Source organism: Mauremys mutica, chromosome 17 (genome assembly GCF_020497125.1).
Source record: "Mauremys mutica isolate MM-2020 ecotype Southern chromosome 17, ASM2049712v1, whole genome shotgun sequence".
In the NCBI taxonomy this organism is placed as follows: domain Eukaryota; kingdom Metazoa; phylum Chordata; order Testudines; family Geoemydidae; genus Mauremys; species Mauremys mutica.
In genome coordinates, this window is record NC_059088.1 from 11,044,890 (window position 1) to 11,062,058 (window position 17,169).

The 17,169-nt window shown below is 54.4% G+C and overlaps 1 protein-coding gene across 1 annotated transcript; it reads left to right on the plus strand.

Moving 5' to 3' along the window:
- Nucleotides 1-6,093: 6,093 nt before the first annotated feature.
- Nucleotides 6,094-16,388, plus strand: LOC123351980 (sialic acid-binding Ig-like lectin 12). The gene is made up of 6 exons (XM_044991664.1): nucleotides 6,094-6,148; nucleotides 11,636-11,785; nucleotides 12,130-12,534; nucleotides 13,522-13,725; nucleotides 15,217-15,270; nucleotides 16,096-16,388. Exons 1-6 carry the CDS (start codon nucleotides 6,094-6,096, stop codon nucleotides 16,386-16,388), a joined length of 1,161 nt encoding a protein of 386 aa, XP_044847599.1.
- Nucleotides 16,389-17,169: the final 781 nt, after the last annotated feature.

Sequence of the window (17,169 nt, forward strand, 5' to 3'; positions counted from 1 at the left end):
CTGTCCTGATACGTTTCCCTGCAGACAGCGGGGCCGGGAGCCGGCGCCCCCCAGCCCCGAGGCTGGGGAGATGGCCAACGAGGCCAACGTGATCTACAGTACCGTCACCAGCATCCCCATGGTATGTACCTGGCGGGAACGGGGGACCAAGCCCACCTGCCCTTCCAACCCGACCCGTCTCTGCACCCTCCACTTCTTCTCCTTCCCACCCCCATAACCAATGCATGAATATAAGCCAGGCGTTAACCAGGGCACATGACCCCCACGCATGCCCAGGGCAAGAAATGCACCCCTGCCACCAGCCCGGGCTCCCAGAACTGTGTGGGATCGGCTCCTGAAGGCAGAAAATGCACCTCATCCCTCGGGTCTTGCTCAGAGGGGAGGACGTGCAGCGAATGCATTCATGTGCCCTCACAAAGTGCATGGGACTATATTGGGGCTGCAATGCTGCCAATCCCTGGGGCATCTCCCAAATGCACCAGCTGGGCAAGAAATGCATTTCTGCAGCTTCCTGCTATGGTATTAGGTGCATATGATCAGACAATGCATGCAGGGTGCACCTTGTCTGTTGGAAATATATGCACCATGCAGAAAATGCAAAGAACGCAGCAGCATTGTCTATGGAACCACAAGATGCATGGGATCAAATCATGCATGCACAGTGCATTCAATGTACACAAGCCCCTGCATATTGCTAATGCATGGCCAGTGCAGGCAATGCAGAGAATGCATTAATGTAACCAGTGCTGCCCCCAAGTGTTCGGTGCATGAAATGCAGAAACTACATTTCCCAAACCTGTTCTGCGATGAGATGCATGAGATGAAATCCTGCATTCGTAGTGCATGAAATGAACATACACACATGCATGTTGCTAATGTGTGACCTGTGCAGGTGAGGCAGTGAATGCATTAACCGAGCTGGTGCTGGTATAGAATTGGCTCATGCGTGTTGAGTGTGAAACACACCCAATCCCACGCCTCTTGCTAGTGCACGCCCGATGCAGGAAATGCATTTGCACAGAGGGTGGGGGAATCGAAGCCTGGAGAAGCCCATGCAATCAGCTCAGCAGGGTGGATGCAAGTCTCTGCCTGGTGTCTCTGCCTTGCTTCTCACTCAGCATCACAAGACTCCAGCCGCCCGCCGGACCAAAGGCATCCAGGATGGGTCTGCAGCAGCACAGGCCCCGCTAGGCCCTGGGAAGCCGGAAGAGCTGCTCTACGCCTCCGTCAAATTCTCCAAGCTGCAGTGCAAAAGGAGGGAGACTTCAGAGGCCCCCGACACAGAATATTCCGAGATCCGGCGCAAATAGCCCCCTCATGCCATGGGCCCAGGCTGGTAATCTCTGGCCCATCCAGTGCAGGGGGTGTCACAGTGTGGAGAGAAGGGGTCGGCCCAGGGCTGGACCCGCGACGTGGGAAACCTGGGTGCAAATCCCTGCTCTGGCCTGGACTCAGGGCAGAGTCAACTAAGCCTTGGAAATGCTGGAGCACTGCATTGTGGGGAGGTATCCCAGAGTCCTCTGCAGCCGGGTCTCAAAGCCTGCCCCCTCCCAAACCCCACTGTCCCCAGAGGAAAGAGCCTCTCACCCATCAGCCACAGAGAGTCTCTCTTCTACCCTGCCTGAGTCCTCAACAACTTGTTTCACAGATGGGCAGGCTGGTCATGCTCAGGGGTAGCAGCTGGCAGGGGCGGAGGGATGAGCTTGTGTCTAAGCTGCTGGCCGGGTACTCTGGGTTCTAATCTCTGCTTTGCTAAAAATGCTGTAGGGTGAGGTTGCTGCATTTGTCTAGTCTCGGTTTCCTTACCTGAAAAATCTGGATAATAATGGTGCCCTGGGCTACTTACATTATAAACTCTTAGGGGCAGGGATGGTCTCTCGCTGTGTCTGGGCAGCACCTGGCACAACAGAGTCCTGGTCTCTGTCTAGGTCAATCAGTGCCATGTGATTATAATTTCTTAATAACAATGTTCTATTGAAGGTAACTTGTTCACTCCAAAGCCAAAAGCATCTGACTATAAAATTCCCTATTTACAAGCTGTTACTTGAAATAGATTTTCATGTGTCATTTTTGTCGCTGCTACTTTTTCAACAAAGAGCCAATAACAACTATGACTTATTTGTGTCCAGTAAAGAATCAGTTTTCACGTCTGCCTTTCCCCTGGTAGGGTCCGGATCGCAGCTGGTTTCTGGGCAGGGCCGAGCATAATTCAGCCCCAATTCCAGCTGGGGCAGGGCCTGTCTCTCGCTGCGTATGAGCAGCACCTGGCACAATAGGGCCCTTGTCATAAACAGACAGGTAAGGGGAGCATAAAATCCCTCCTTTACCTCTAAGGGGTTAAGAAGCTCAAATAACCTGGTTGGAACTGGACCAGAAGGACTAATGGGGAAGGAAAATACTTTCAAATCTGGGGTGGGAGGAAGGTTTTGTTTGTGCTCTTTGTGTGTGCTCCCTTGGGATGGAGAGGGACCAGGGAAAGAAAAAAAACCTCTCCCAAACCCTACCTGAAATAAGCATCTACGGTTACAAAAATTGTAAGTAATAGCAAGGAAATGCATCAGATTATCTTTTGTTTTCGCTCATGACTTTTCCCTATGCTAAGAGGGAGGTTTATTCCTGTTTTTTGTAAGTTTGCAGTTTTGCCTAGAGGGGAATCCTCTGTGTTTTCAATCTGATTACCCTGTAAAATTACCTTCCATCCTGATTTTACAGAGGTGCTTCTTTTACTTTATTCTTTATTATAAAGTTCTGCTTTTAAGAACCTGATTGGTTTTTAGTGTCCTAAAACCCAAGGGTCTGGTCTGTGCTCACTTTGTTTACCCATTTGGTTGGCATATTATTCTCAAGCCCCACCCCCCAGGAAAGGGGGTGGAGGGGTTTGGGGGGATATTTTGGGGGAACAGGAACTCCAAGTGGTCCTTTTCCTGAATCTTTGTCTAACTCACTTGGTGGTGGCAGTTATACCGTCCAAGGACAAGGAAGGATTTGTGCCTTGGGGAAGTTTTTAACCCAAGCTGGTAGAAATAAGCTTAGGGGGGTTTCATGTGGGTCCCCACATCTGTACCCCAGAGATCAGAGTGGGGAGGGAACCCTGACAGCCCTGATCCCAGCTGGGGCAAGGCCTGTCTCTTGCTGTGTCTGGGCAGCACCCAGCTGTCACAGACTCACAGGACTCATTCTTGCTAACAATTAGCCAGTTTTAAATATGGGTCAGGGTAATTTCGTATCCTTCTAGTTTTTTTAATCAAAATGTCGAGCGGTGCCAAGTGAAACTCCCTATGGACAGTGATGGATATTACATCACCACCATTAATTTTAGCAACAGTGTGAAAATCAGGGGGGGAAGACTTGTAAGGCCATATGTGTGCATGTTATTTGTATTGCAATAGGGCTTTTGAAACCCTGGCTGAGCTCAGTGTCCCGCCGTGCCTGGCTAACTGGCGAGCTGCTAGATCTCCAGAGGTAACTGGCACCAGGGAATCAGCAGCGAGTGCATGTTACCAGACGGATCCCACAGGGAACTGTCCTTCACCCAATGCTCATTAACACCTTTTTTAACAACCTGGAAGACAACATAAAATCAGCCCTGATCCAGTTTGCAGTTGACACACAGATGAGGGGAGTGGCAGTTAATGATGAGGCCAGATTACTGCTGCAGAGCACTCTGGGTCGCTTGCTAAACTGGGCACAAGTAAAAAATGTGTGTTTCAATAGGGCTAAATGTCAACATGTACATCTAGGAACACAGGGTGTCAGCCGGACTCACACGATGGGGGATGCTCTTCTGGGCAGCAGGGACTCTGACAACAATTTGGGGGTGATGCTGGATAAGTAGCTGAACAGGAGCTCCCGGTGCGAAGCTGCGGCCGTCCTGGGTGCATCAACAGTGGGCTCCGGAGTCAGAGTGGGGAGGTGATTTTCCCTCTGGATCTGGCCCTGGTGCGACCGCTACTGAGATTCGGTGTCCAGTTCTGGTGCCTACAGTTCCAGAAGGACATTGACCCATCGGCGAGGGCTCAGAGAGGAGGCAGGAGAATGATTAACAGGTTAGAAAACCTGCCTCAGTGTGCACAACTTTTCCTTCAGTAACTGTCTAACGACGACGTGCGCATCGTAACCTTTGGACTGGTGCGCTAGGAGCGGGCAGTCCCGGAACTCTTTGCCAAGAAAGGTCTTAACAAAGGTAGAAAGACGCTCACTGCCCTTAAATTCCCAGGACTTTTCCAGCTTTAAAGACACTGAAACAATGTAATTGGGCATGTGCAGCCCCGTCTCCTGCGTGCATTCAAAATCGTAAAAAATACACTTTTCTGGTGATCTGGGCTTTCAAATGCTGCCCATGAAACAGAGCTGGCTGTCTATATCACAGCTGATCAAACCCTGACACTCCTTACAGAGCCTCTCTTTACACCTGTGCCCCGAACTGGGGCCGATCAGCTGGTGGTGGAGCAAACTCACTGACTGGAAACTTCCTCTTGTACGAGATCCGCTTAGCAACCAGCCTCCCAGCACAGCCACTGATGCCCACACGCAAGGGGGCAGAGCTGATGTGCCACTGGCCTGGGGCAGAGCGGGCCAGGGTCTGTCTGGGAGACTGGGCCAGGGTGGGGGACTTGGCAGGGCCCGGCCATCAGGACTGGCCTCAATGCATCTAGGGGGCGCTGCATTTCTTTTAGCTATAGGTTTTTCCCAGACACTTCTGCAGCTCAGCACCGGGCGAGGGATCCCTGTATAAACAGACCCCAAACCCCACCCCAGATTCAGCTGCATCTCAGCTCTTAAATTGAAGGCTGGAGTCAGCAGCCACTGGAATCCAGCTGCCTTTCCTGAGACCCGCTGCCCCAGCTCTCATCACTAGGGAATCCTCAGTGACCCGGGACCTGGGAGGCATTTGAGGAACGGAGAGAAAGAAAACAAACGTCTGCGCTCAATGGACCAGTTCTGATCTGCTGACGTTTCCCCTGCTAGGAGACCTCAAGGGGAAATACCCATGTCCCATTCCCCCTCCCCACAGCCAGTCCCCCCCGTGGTGGGGCCGGAAGCCGGCTGTCCGTTGGAGCTGCCTGTATCTGGGACAATCTCTCACTTGCATCGATGGCACCGAGATCTCCAGTCAGTGGATCCAGGTTGTGCAAGACGTTCTGGGGCAGTGTTTCTCAAATGCAGCTTTTCGTGTGGCCTGAGCCTCCCAGGTGGTTATTGGTGGGGGGAGGGGGGGAAGCAGAGGCCCCTCCCCCGGGGTTTGGCCCTGCCCCCTCTGGAGACACAAACACTGGAGAAGCAGGGGGCAAGTGAGTTTCCCACTTTCCCAGGGGTGGTGGGGTCGGTTTTCAGCCCTGGGGTGGCAGGATCCAGCTGTGGGGTTTAGGGCTCCATCTCCAGGCCCCGGGATCCCTCCCTGGGCCCTGGCCCATGGGCTTTGGGCTCTGTCTCCTGGACACGCAGTGCTGGGCTCCCACTGCCTCCCCAAGCTCCCCATCCTGTCCCCCATCGCCCCTGGCCCCCACTGCCTCCCTACCCACCTCCCCATCCAGGGCTTAATTTGTCCCCTGCACTTCCGGGCTGAGTCAGTCTGCTGGGAGAAGGGATACGTGTATGTTTGTCTCTTTTCCCAGCAGACTTAGGAGCTAACTGGGAGGCTGGAAAAAGCTCAGGGGCCGACTCTGTGGGTGGTCTCGGGCTGGAACATCCATGGGGAAAAATTATAACAACAACAAAAGACAGGAATGTTCAAAGCCCCTTATTTGTGTCTCTATTCTCTACACGTCCTGGAAAGACTAGAGAGAACTGAACATTATTTTATTATTGAGTCGGCAAAACCCCCTAAATAAATGACTGACAGTAATTTCGACATGGATCTGTGCATATTTCTTTGTTTTTCCTAAAGTTAATTCAGTATTTTAGGATTTAGGAAGGATTCTCTGAGCGGCGCCAGTGAGCTCTTTGCAGCTGCCCCACCGCAGAGGTGAAGCATCTCAGCTCCGGGTAAGTGATTAGGATCTGCAGCCTGTACAATATGATAAGAGGTGCAAACTGCTAGTGTTAAAATATTGTTTGGTAACTGGAATAAGCAGAAATAAAGGGTTAGAGCCGATGCAGGGGCTGGGCGCCCCCGGCCACTACTGGGTTCTGTCCCTGGCTCTTGGAGGTGAGGGGGGTCTGGCAGGTTAGAGTAGCGGGGGGCAGGGAGCCAGGACTCCTGGGTTCTATCCCTGGCTCTGGGAGGGGAGCAGGGTCTATTGGGTTACAGTGGGGGGTGGAGGCAGAGAATCACGACTCCCGATTTCTGTCCAAGCTCTGGGAGGAGAGTGGGGTCTTGTGGGTTAGAGTGGGGGGTGGGGGTGAGGAGTCAGGATTCCTGGGTTCTATTTCCAGCCCCACAAGCAATATGCAGCCTGCCCCTGTTGCAGGGAAGCCACAGGCAGCCCCAGCCAGGGGGAGGGGAGGTTGGCAGATGCTGATTCTGGGGTTTCTAATACAGCATTTCCCCCCAACGGCACCTGCAAGCGCCCACTTCTGCTTTCAGGTTCCTGCGCATGCTGCTTCCCCAGGCTCCGAGTCACAAACCCTGAGGAACCCGGGCTGCAGGATCGGAGAGCCAGGTGCTGAGCCCCCCTCTGCAGGTCTAGGGGTGAGTGGAAATGGGGGGGAGGGAGCTGGATGGTCTGTGGAGACTGGGGTGCCCCTCAATCCCGACCTGCAGCCCCTTGCTATCCCAACCCTGGGCTCCCTGCCCCCACAGCTAAGCCGTGGCCCCTCCAGCCCGAGCAGGGCCCTGCCCCAGGGCTCCCCCACCATGGGGACCACACTGGAGACATCGGCTCAGGGGGCTACGTACAGCAGGGGGTTCCCCAGCTCCCATCTCTCAGCCTCCTTCCCGAGAGCATCTGAGGGCATCAGAGGGATGGTGGGAAATGGAACTGTCAGGGGTTTCCCTTTCCCCATGGGGGTGGTTTTGGGGGCAGGGAGGGCAGGTATTGTAGAGGGGGCAGTTATAGATACCCCAGGTTGAGCACATACGTGCAAACTTCTCACCAATAGTCCAACTGTGCTCACTCCATTGTGCTGACCCAACTCCATGGGGGGCAAAGTGGAGTGTATGTGTGGGGCACAGACCCCCTGGGGCTCCCAGATACTCTACAGGGGCAGGGCAGCCCCTCAGGGTTAGGGATGGAGTCTGGATCTCTCAGGGCTGGTCCCTTCCCCTCCAGCCCTGGGCAAAGGGGCCCGACCCACCCTGCTCTGGCAGGGGATGGTGCACGGGCCATGGGGGATCCGAGCTGAGACCCGCCCAGCTCACTGCAGTGGATGGAGGAGGGGGAGGCAGGAGTGAGAGGCCTGTACCATTTTAACAGGTAAAGACGGGGGGAAGGTGTGAGTGGCCCAATTCACATGTGAGGAGGGGAAGGCGGGAGTGGGCCCCACCATTCTCACCAGAAGGAAGAGGATGGAGGGTCCGTAACACTGACAAGGAGGGGAGTCCCAGCTGCAGGAGGAGCAGGGTGAAGCGGGGGAGGGGGGAATGCAGCTGTGGGGCAGAGAGGGCAGCATTAGCGCCCCACCCTGTCTGCAGAGTTCACTGTGCGTTGTGTGAAGAAATACGGCCTTACATTTCTTTTAAACCTGCCGCCTATTCATTTCATTTGGGGACTTCTAGTTCTTGTGTTATGGGAAGGAGTAAATCATACCACCGTATTTACTGTCTCCACACTAGTCAGGATTTTACAGACCTCTATCATAGCCCCCCTTAGGCGTCTCTTTTCCAAGCTGACCAGTCCCAGTTTTATTAATCTCTCCTTCTGTGAAAGCTGTTCCACACCCATCATCATTTTTGTTGCTCTTTTCTGAATCTTTTCCAATTCCGATTTGAGATGAGGCCTCCAGAACTGCACGCAGTATTCAAGATGTGGGTGTGCCATGGATTTGTATCGAGGCACTATGATATCTTCTGTCTTACTATCTTTCCTTTTCTTAATGATTCCCAACATTCAGTTTTTTGATGGCCACTGCACACTGAGTGTGTGTTTTCAGAGAACTATCCATAGTGACTCTCAGATCTTTTCCTTGAGTGGTAACATATAATTTATACCCCATCACCCTATATGTATAGTTCGGATTATGTTTTCCAATGTACATAACTTTGCATTTATTAACATCGAATTTCATCTGCCATTTTGTTACCCAGTCACCCAGTTATGTGAGATCCCTTTGTAGCTCTTCGCAGTCAGCTTTGAACTTAACTCTCTTGAGTAGTTTTGTATAATCTGAAAACTTTTCCACCTCCCTGTTTACCCCTTTTTCCAGATCGTTTATGAACATCTTGAACAGAACTGGTCCCAGTACAGACGCCTGGGGGACACCACTATTCACCTCTCCCCACTATGAAAATTAGCCATTTATTCCTATCCTTGGTTTGCTATCTTTTAACCAATTACTGATCCAGGAGAGACCCTTCCCACTTATCCCATGACAGCTCACTTTGCATAAGAACCTTTTGGGAGGAACCTTGTCAAAGGCTTTCTGAAAATCTAAGGACATTGACTGGGTCACCCTTGTCCACATGCTGTTGACTGCCTCAAAAAATTCTTGCAGTTTGGTGAACCATGATTTCTCTTTACAAAAACCATACTGAGTCTTCCCCAACAAATCTCTGCATCTGATCATTCTGTTCTTTACTATACTTTCACTTTACTATAATTTCAACCAGTTTGCCCGTCACTGAAGATAGGCTTATTGAACCTTCAACTGCCAGGATCACCTCTGGAACCTTTTTTAAAAATTGGTGTCACATTCGCTATTCTACAGTCATCTGGTACAAAAGCTGATTTAAATGAGAGTTAGTAGTTCTGCAATCATAGAATCATAGAATCTCAGGGTTGGAAGGGATCTCAGGAGGTATCTAGTCCAACCCCCTGCTCAAAGCAGGATCAAACCCAACTAAATCATCCCAGCCAGGGCTTTGTCAAGCCTGACCTTAAAAACCTCTAAGGAAGGAGATTCCACCACCTTCCTAGGTAACCCATTCCAGTTCTTCACCACCCTACTAGTGAAAAAGTTTTTCCTAATGTCCAAACTAAACCTCCCCCTCTGCAACTTGAGACCATTACTCCTTGTTCTGTCATCTGCTACCACTGAGAACAGTCTAGATCCATCCTCTTTGGAACGCCCTTTCAGTTAGTTGAAAGCAGCTATCAAATCCACCCTCATTCTTCTCTTCTGCAGCCTAAACAATCTCAGTTCCCTCAGCCTCTCCTCATAAGTCATGTGCTCCAGCCCCCTAATCATTTTTGTTGCCTTCCGCTGGACTCTCTCCAATTTAACCACATCCTTCTTCTAGTGTGGGGCCCAAAAATGGACACAGTACTCCAAATGAGGCCTCACCAGTGCTGAATAGAGGGGAATGATCACGTCCCTCGATCTGCTGGAAATGCCCCTACTTATACAACCCAAAATGCCATTAGCCTTCTTGGCAACAAGGGCACACTGTTGACTCATATACAGCTTTGCGTCCACCGTAACCCCTAGGTCCTTTTCTGCACAACTGCTGCCCAGCCATTCGGTCCCTAGTCTATAGCAGTAAATGGGATTCTTCCATCCTAAGTGCAGGACTCTGCACTTGTCCTTGTTGAACCTCATCATATTTCTTTTTGCCCAAGCCTCTAATTTGTCTAGGTCCCTCTGTATCCTATCCCTACCCTCCAGCGTATCAACCACTCCTCCCAGTTTGGTGTCATCTGCAAATTTGCTAAGGGTGCAGTCCACACCATCCTCCAGATCATTAATAAAGATATTGAACAAAACCGGCCCCAGCACCGACCCTTGGGGCACTCCACTTGATACCGGCTGCCAACTAGACATGGAACCATTGATCACTACCCGTTGAGCCAGACCATCTAGCCAGTTTTCTATCCACCTTACCGTCCATTCATCCAGCCCATACTTCTTTAACTTGCTGGCAGGAATACTGTGGGAGACTGTATCAAAAGCTTTGCTAAAGTCCAGTAATAGCACGTCCACTGCTTTCCCCTCATCCACAGAGCCGGTTATCTCATCATAGAAGACAATTAGGTTAGTCAGGCATGACTTGCCCTTGGTGAATCCATGCTGACTGTTCCTGATCACTTTCCCCTCCTTTAAGTGGTTCAGAATTGATTCCTTGAGGACCTGTTCCATGATTTTTCCAGGGACTGAGGTGATACTGACTGGCCTGTAGTTCCCTGGATCTTCCTTCTTCCCTTTTTTAAAGATGGGCACTACATTAGCTTTTTTCCAGTCATCCGGGACCTCCCCCAATCGCCATGATTTTTCAAAGATAATGGCCAATGGCTCTGCAATCTCATCGGCCAACTCCTTTAGCACCCTCGGATGCAGCGCATCCAGCCCCATGGACTTGTGCTCGTCCAGCTTTTCTAAATAGTCCCGAACTACTTCTTTCTCCACAGAGAGCTGGTCACCTCCTCCCCATACCGTGCTGCAGAGTGCAGCTGTCTGGGAGCTGACCTTGTCTGTGAAGACAGAGGCAAAAAAAGCATTGAGTACACTAGCTTTCTCCACATCCTCTGTAACTAGGTTCCCTCCCTCATTCAGCAAGGGGCCCACACTTTCCTTGACTTTCTTCCTGTTGCTAACATACCTAAAGAAACCCTTCTTGTTACTCCTAACATCTCCAGCTATCTGCAACTCCAAGTATGATTTGGCCTTCCTAATTTCACTCCTGCATGCCTGAGCAATACTTTTATACTCCTCCCTGGTTATTTGAGTTTTGTCAGATGTCTTCTCCAGCTTACGTATGAGAATGTCATGTGGGACTGTGTGAAAAGCCTTGCTGAAGTCCAGGTATGTTATGTCCACTGCTTTCCCCCTGCCACCAACCAGTTACCTCATCAAAGAAGGAAACCAAGCTGGTTTGGCAGGATTTGTTCTTGGTAAATCCATGCTGGTGATCACCCCTTCGGCCTCACAAATTGAAGGTTTTATACATTGTTCTAGTGGCTTTCCAGGTGTCGAGGTCAGGCTGACTGGTCTATAGTTCCCTGGCTCCTCCTTTTTCTCCTTTTATAGATGGCCACTCTGTTAGCCCTTCCCCCGTCTTCTGAGACCTCTCCTGGCATCCACGAGTTTGCAAATTTTGTTAGTGGCTCCAAGATTTTGTCAACTAATTCCTTCAGCCCCCTGGGTTGAACAGCTTCCTGCCCCACTGATCTGAATTCATTCAGATTCATCGGAACTTATCTTTACTTAGCCCGATCTGCAGCCCTTCCCCTTTGTTGTCCGTGGTAACTTCACTGGTTCCCCACTCACATGCTGTTTTTTTGTGGGAAGACTGAAGCAAAGCAGGCACTGAGCAGCGCTGTCTTCCCACCATCTTCTGTCACCAGCTCGGGATTTTCTGGCTGCTCTCATGATTCTTAGAGAAAATCTCAGGATTTTTTTGCCAATGTCAGGGTTTTTTTAGGCCACGATCTCTCAAGACAGTCTGGTGATTTGGGGTTTGCTGTGTGGGTGGGAGGTCCAGATCAGATCAGCCCCAGATCAGCCCCCTACAGAGCCCAGCAGTCCTGATGGTCCCAGAGGCAGATCTGTGTCCTCAAACAGCCTCTGCTCTCACAATACTCACCCCCCCGTCTCTCTCTAGGTCTGTCCCAGCTGAACACCCCAGCCATGGGCACAGCCCTGCTGCCACAGGAGGACACCGGGGAAAGGGAGCTCCCACCTCAGGGTCCCCTCTGGAGAGCAGGGGGTCCTGCCACGCTGAGGGTCCTGATCCTCACCCTGCTCTGGAGGGGTAAGTAAGCAGCACCTGCAGCCCCAGGGCAGGGAGAAGGGCAGAACCTGCGCTGAGCGGGGCCAGGTCTGACCCAGAACTTGGAAGGGAGACTGGGCAGAAGGGGAGGGGAGCCCAGTGCCCCAGTGTGGTGTTAGGGGGCGCTGAGTGACAGGCAGCGGGGGCAGGGGTCTCGATGTAGGGAGGGATGGAAATAAATGGAGTGAGAATTGGTCAAGGACCCAGGGCTGGGCTCGCAGGGGCTGCAGGTCGGGAGTGAGGGGAACCGGCAGAGGTGTGGGGAAGCTCAGGGTTGGTCTCGGCTCTCTATGGGTCCCACTTCGATCCCTCCCTGTCCCCTGCAGGGTCCCTGTCCCAGCTGCCCAGATTTACCCTGACGGTGCCACAATCGGTGTCAGTGCAGGATGGTCTCTGCGTTCTCGTCCCCTGCACCTTCACGTACCCAGCCTCGTACGACACCAACAATCCCTCGGCCCAGCTCTACGGACACTGGTACAAGGAGCCTGCTACTGTGGGCGAGGATCCTCCCGTGGCCGCCAGTGGCACCAGTCTTGGGGTGTCGCAGGGGACCCAGGGCCGGTTCCTGCTGACGGGGGATCCAGCATGCGGCGACTGCTCCCTGCAAATCAGTGACGCACGACGGACGGATGCAGGGAGATATTTCTTTAGCTTCGAGAAAGGCCCGTCTGAACACACTTACCGCTCCAATTCAGATGGCTCTGACCCTGTGCTCACCATCTCCATATCAGGTAATAGCAGCCACATTCACCGCTTGTGAGGGTCCCCCCTACTCTGAACTCTGGGGTACAGGTGTCGGGACCTGCATGAAAAACCCCTTAAACTTATATTCTACCAGCTGAGGTTAAAAACTTCCCCAAGGCACAAATTCCTTCCCATGTCTTTGGACGCTATTGCTGCCACCACCAAGTGATTTATAGAAAAATTCAAGGAAGGGTCACTTGGAATCCCAATCCCCACAAAATATCCCCCCAAGCCTCTTCACCCCTTTTCCTGTGGAGGCTTGAGAACAATATACAAACCAATTGGTTAGCAATGTGAGCACAGACCAGACTCTTTGATTGTCAGTGTCCTGAAGACAATCAGGTTCTTAAAAGAAGAATTTTATTTACATATATAAAAAAAGAGTCACAGCTGCAAAATCAGTTTGGAAGGTAACTTCACAGGGTAAATAAAAGATTTCAAACACAGAGGATTCCCCTCTGGCTCAGCTTCACAGTTACAAAAACAGGAATCAAACTATCTCTGTAGCAGAGGAAAAGTCACAAGCTAAAACAAAAGATAACCTAGCGCCTTTACTTGCCTCCTTACAATGTCTGTGGTTTTAGATCTATTCTTCCAGGTATATTTTCAGGAGCTGTTGTACCTGCTCAGTCTCTCCCTCCAGCCAGAGAGGGAACAACAAAGAGAGCAACAAACAAATCCTCCCCCCACCCCCACAGATTTGAAAATAGCTTCCGTCCTTCTGGTAAGGAGCCAACTAGGTTATCTGAGCTGATCAATCCCTTACAGGGGAGATGATTTAGTACAGCTGCCGAAGAGGGATTTGATGCTACTGCACACAGAGAGTTGTTACTCTTCCCTCTATATTTATGACACCGCTGATCAGCCCTCCTGAGCCAGCCAGTCCCTGCCCTGGGGCTGGATCGGGGCCGCGCCCCTAGAGGGGAAAGGCCCCGTGTCCCTGAGTGATTCTCTTCCCTCTCCCCGTGTCCCAGGGCTGACGGAAGAGCCAGAGATCCAGATCTCGCCGGCGCGGGAGCTGCCAGGGACGCTGCTGGCCGGGGAGCCGGTCACTGTGACCTGCACAGCCCCTGGGCGCTGCTCCGGGCCCCCTCCCCGAGTCACCTGGATGGGGCCGTTCAGCTACAGGCCACCACAGAGACCTTCCACCCGCAGAACCGTCCAGCTCCACGTTGGCTGTGAGTGACCCCCCAGCCCCTCCACACCGGCCCCCAGCCCCCTCTGCTGGGATCCCCACCCCCCACCAGGCACCCTTAGCCAATTCTACTCCAGACAGCTTCCCTCCACACCGTGAAGCCCCTTCTCCCTTGGGATCTTCACCCCTTCCTGCCCCCCTTGGCTATGGCTCCCCCTCCCATTCACACCCCCAGGTCCCCAGGCCCTTCTCTTCTGGGATCCTCTCAACCCACAACCTGCCCTGCCCCCAGAATCCTCCTGTTCCGGGATCCACTCCCGCATTCCAGTCCCTTCTTACTGGGATTCCCCCCGTCATCCCAGCCACCCCAGTTTCCCCTGAGATCCCCCTAGGCTGTCCCACCGCGTCTCCTCCTCCCCCTCACCTTTCTGCCGGGATCGGTGGATGCTCTATGTGGGGCAAAGCACTAAACACGCTCCAGGGTCGGTGCCCAGAGACCTCGGCCTGCCCTGCCCCAGGGAAACCCCCGTTAAATGGCCTGTGACCCTCGCGCTGCAGATCCAGGGCAGAGGGTAAATCAGTGGCCGCCTGTGTGACGTGAAGGATCAATTCAGGCATCAGTGTAAGGACGTCCCCTTGTTCCCTTCAGCCGGAGGGAGATTTAGAAGGAACCCGCCCCCGTGTCTGAACCCAGGCCCCATCCGACCCCGAACGTCTACACAGACCTTGGAGGAAACGTCCGCGGTGCAATCAGAGACCCGCATCCCGATCCCCGTGACCCCGACCCAACGGACCCAGGATCTGAGCCTCGGCGCCGCGGGGCTTTGAGGGCTGCCTGGACAGACCCTGCCAGGCCTGGCCAGATGGTACCAGCATCCGGCTGTTCTGGGTGTTGATTTCAGATGCCCCTCTGGGTGTAGCTGGGCTGTAAAATATCCAGGCCTGGCCGGCCAAGCCTGGGGGCAAAAGGAGAGGGCTGGGGAGAGATGAACCGCGGGGGGGAAGGCAAAGGACCCACGAATGGGGTGTCTGATGTCCCTGGTGGTGGCTGGGACTGGGGCGGGGTGCGAGTGGGGTTATTTAGACCCCTGTCTCTGTCCCGCCCTGGGGAGGACACGTTTGGGGAGCAGGACGCCGAATGCCCAGGCACCTGAAGAATGGTGGCACTGAGATGGTGACACTCGCTCCAGTAGTCAGGTCTGAGCAGCCCGGCCCCTCGTTAGTGACTCTGCCATTTAGGCCCAATTTTGACCAACCAGTTTTGGTCCCTGGGGTTTCCATTTCCCACGGTTCTGGTTCCCCGGCGTGGCCCTAACCTGGCCCCTGGGTTCTGTTGGGCGCCTCTTGGGTGGGGCTCAGTCGGGCCTGTCGCTTCCCTTCCCCGCCCATGGGTCTTTTGTCACTTCAGAGACTTTCCCATCCCCCAGCTGAGCTCACAGTGAGGGGCCGTGTCTAGGCTCAGGGATCACTAGTGACACCCCCCCCTCAGTGCTGTGCAGCCCCCCTGATCCCCCCTGTCTGGTTTCTGTTACAGACCCACTCTGGCCCCCCAACATCACCGGGACCCTGACCAGGAACGGACGCCCCGGTGAGAGGCCGCGCTGCGAGCCCCGGGAATCAGCGAGCGCCTCCTAGTCACGCTCTGCCCGCGCTCACGGCCAGGCCCCAGGCTCAGCCGGGCCAGGCTCATGGGCGACGGGTATCGCAGGCCAGGGGAGGCTGAACTGCCCCAAACAGCCCTACGTGGCCCTGCCCATGCTCTGCCCCCAGGTCCTCTCCTGCTCACTGCCCACGCTGTTCCCCCAGGGCAGCGCTGGGGCTGGGGCTAGGGGTACAGGGGGGCGGCCTGTGGCCCGGGACTCCAGGAGGCTAGTGCTGCACCTCCCTCCTGCCCAGTGCTCTGAGGGTGGGGTGATCTGTTTGCCCAGGGCTGGGTTAGGGGGGCCAGCAGCCACAGTCGGGGGGCTGTGGGATCCAGTGGGGGTGGGGCCTCGGGCAGAAGGGGTGGGGCCAGGGGCCAGCCTCTCTGAGCTGTCGGTTCATATGTCGCCCATCGGCAGGCTGGTCCGTGCCCGGAGGGGAGAGCCCGAGGAAGCTGTAGGGCAGTGGGGAGGGAGGTGGGAGGATCGGGCCCGGTTCCCTCTGTCTCCATCCCGCGGGGTGGCACTAGGGGGTGCTGGGCAGCAGGGAGGAGATGGGTTAGGGCCCAATCTGTGCGACGGAGACCTGCTGCCATGGAAAGGCACCGAGACTGTGCACCCCCCCCCAGAGCTGGCTACGTCCCCACGCTGGGTGAGGAGGGCCTGTATAGCCAGCCCCAATACCCCACCCAAGAGGTGGCTGCATCTCGGCACCTTGCAGGGGGGAATCTCTGTAGGGACCTAACCCGCCTGCTCGTCTCTTCCAATGCCAGATGTGTGGGGAGCTGAGGGCGACGTTGTGTCTCTGGAGACCCAGGAGGGCGACTCCCTGAGTCTGAGGTGTGAGGCTGGGAGCAGAACTGAGGCCACCCTGAGCTGGGCCAGGATGAACGAGTCCCTGAGCCCCAGCCAGGGAGGGGCCAGGCGCCTGGTGCTGTTGAATCTCAGCAGAGGGGATGCTGGGGAGTATCGGTGCTGGGCCAAGAATCCCTTTGGGTCGGCCAGCCAGGCCCTGCGTGTGCATATGCAGTGTAAGGCTCTAGGGGGCACCGTGCTGCAGCGATAAATTCGGTGGGTCAGTGGGGGTGATGGGCTGCAGGGTGTGGAGTGGAGAGTTGGGGGGGTGCTGTGCTGAGGGGAGTGGGGAGAGGCTCACAGCTCATGGCCAGGGAGGGCAACTCCCTGCGGTTCCTCTTCTCCATCACCAACAGCCCCCCTGCGGCACTGGGCTCAGTGAGGGGGGGGGCGAGCCGTCAAGGGTGCCCGCCCCATGGGGGAGAATCAGCTGTGGCTGGAGCTGTCCAACGTGACGGCCAAGGATGGGGGGCTGTACGAGTGCTGGGCTCAGAGAGAGGAGAGCTCTGCCCAGGGGACGTTCCAGCTGCTCATCGAGTGTGAGTGGGGTTAACCCCTGGGACGCTGACACTGGAGAGCAGCAGTGTTAATCCGTGGGACTCCTCGCCACTGAGTACTAGCAGGTGTCATAGGTGCCTGGCCCCTTTAAACAGAGATGCCATAGGACTCCCTGCCAGTGGGTTTGAGTGGGGTTAACCCAGGGGACTCCCTGGGTTTCTCTTTCTATTAATTTGTTGCTGTGTCTCCTGCTCTCCCCAGACAGCCCCCGGCCGGGGACCGGGCTGAACTCGTCCTGCCAACACCAGGGGCCCAACGTCAGCTGCAGCTGCTCCCTGCACTCCCATCACCCACCCCAGCTCCAGTGGCAGGTGGACGGGGAGCCCCTGGCTGGGAACGGCTCACGGGGGGCCCTGCAGGTCAGCTCATGGGCCCAGGGAGACGAGGCCGTCAGCACCCTGAGCTGGATGGCGGGTGGGGAGAGAGGCCACCAG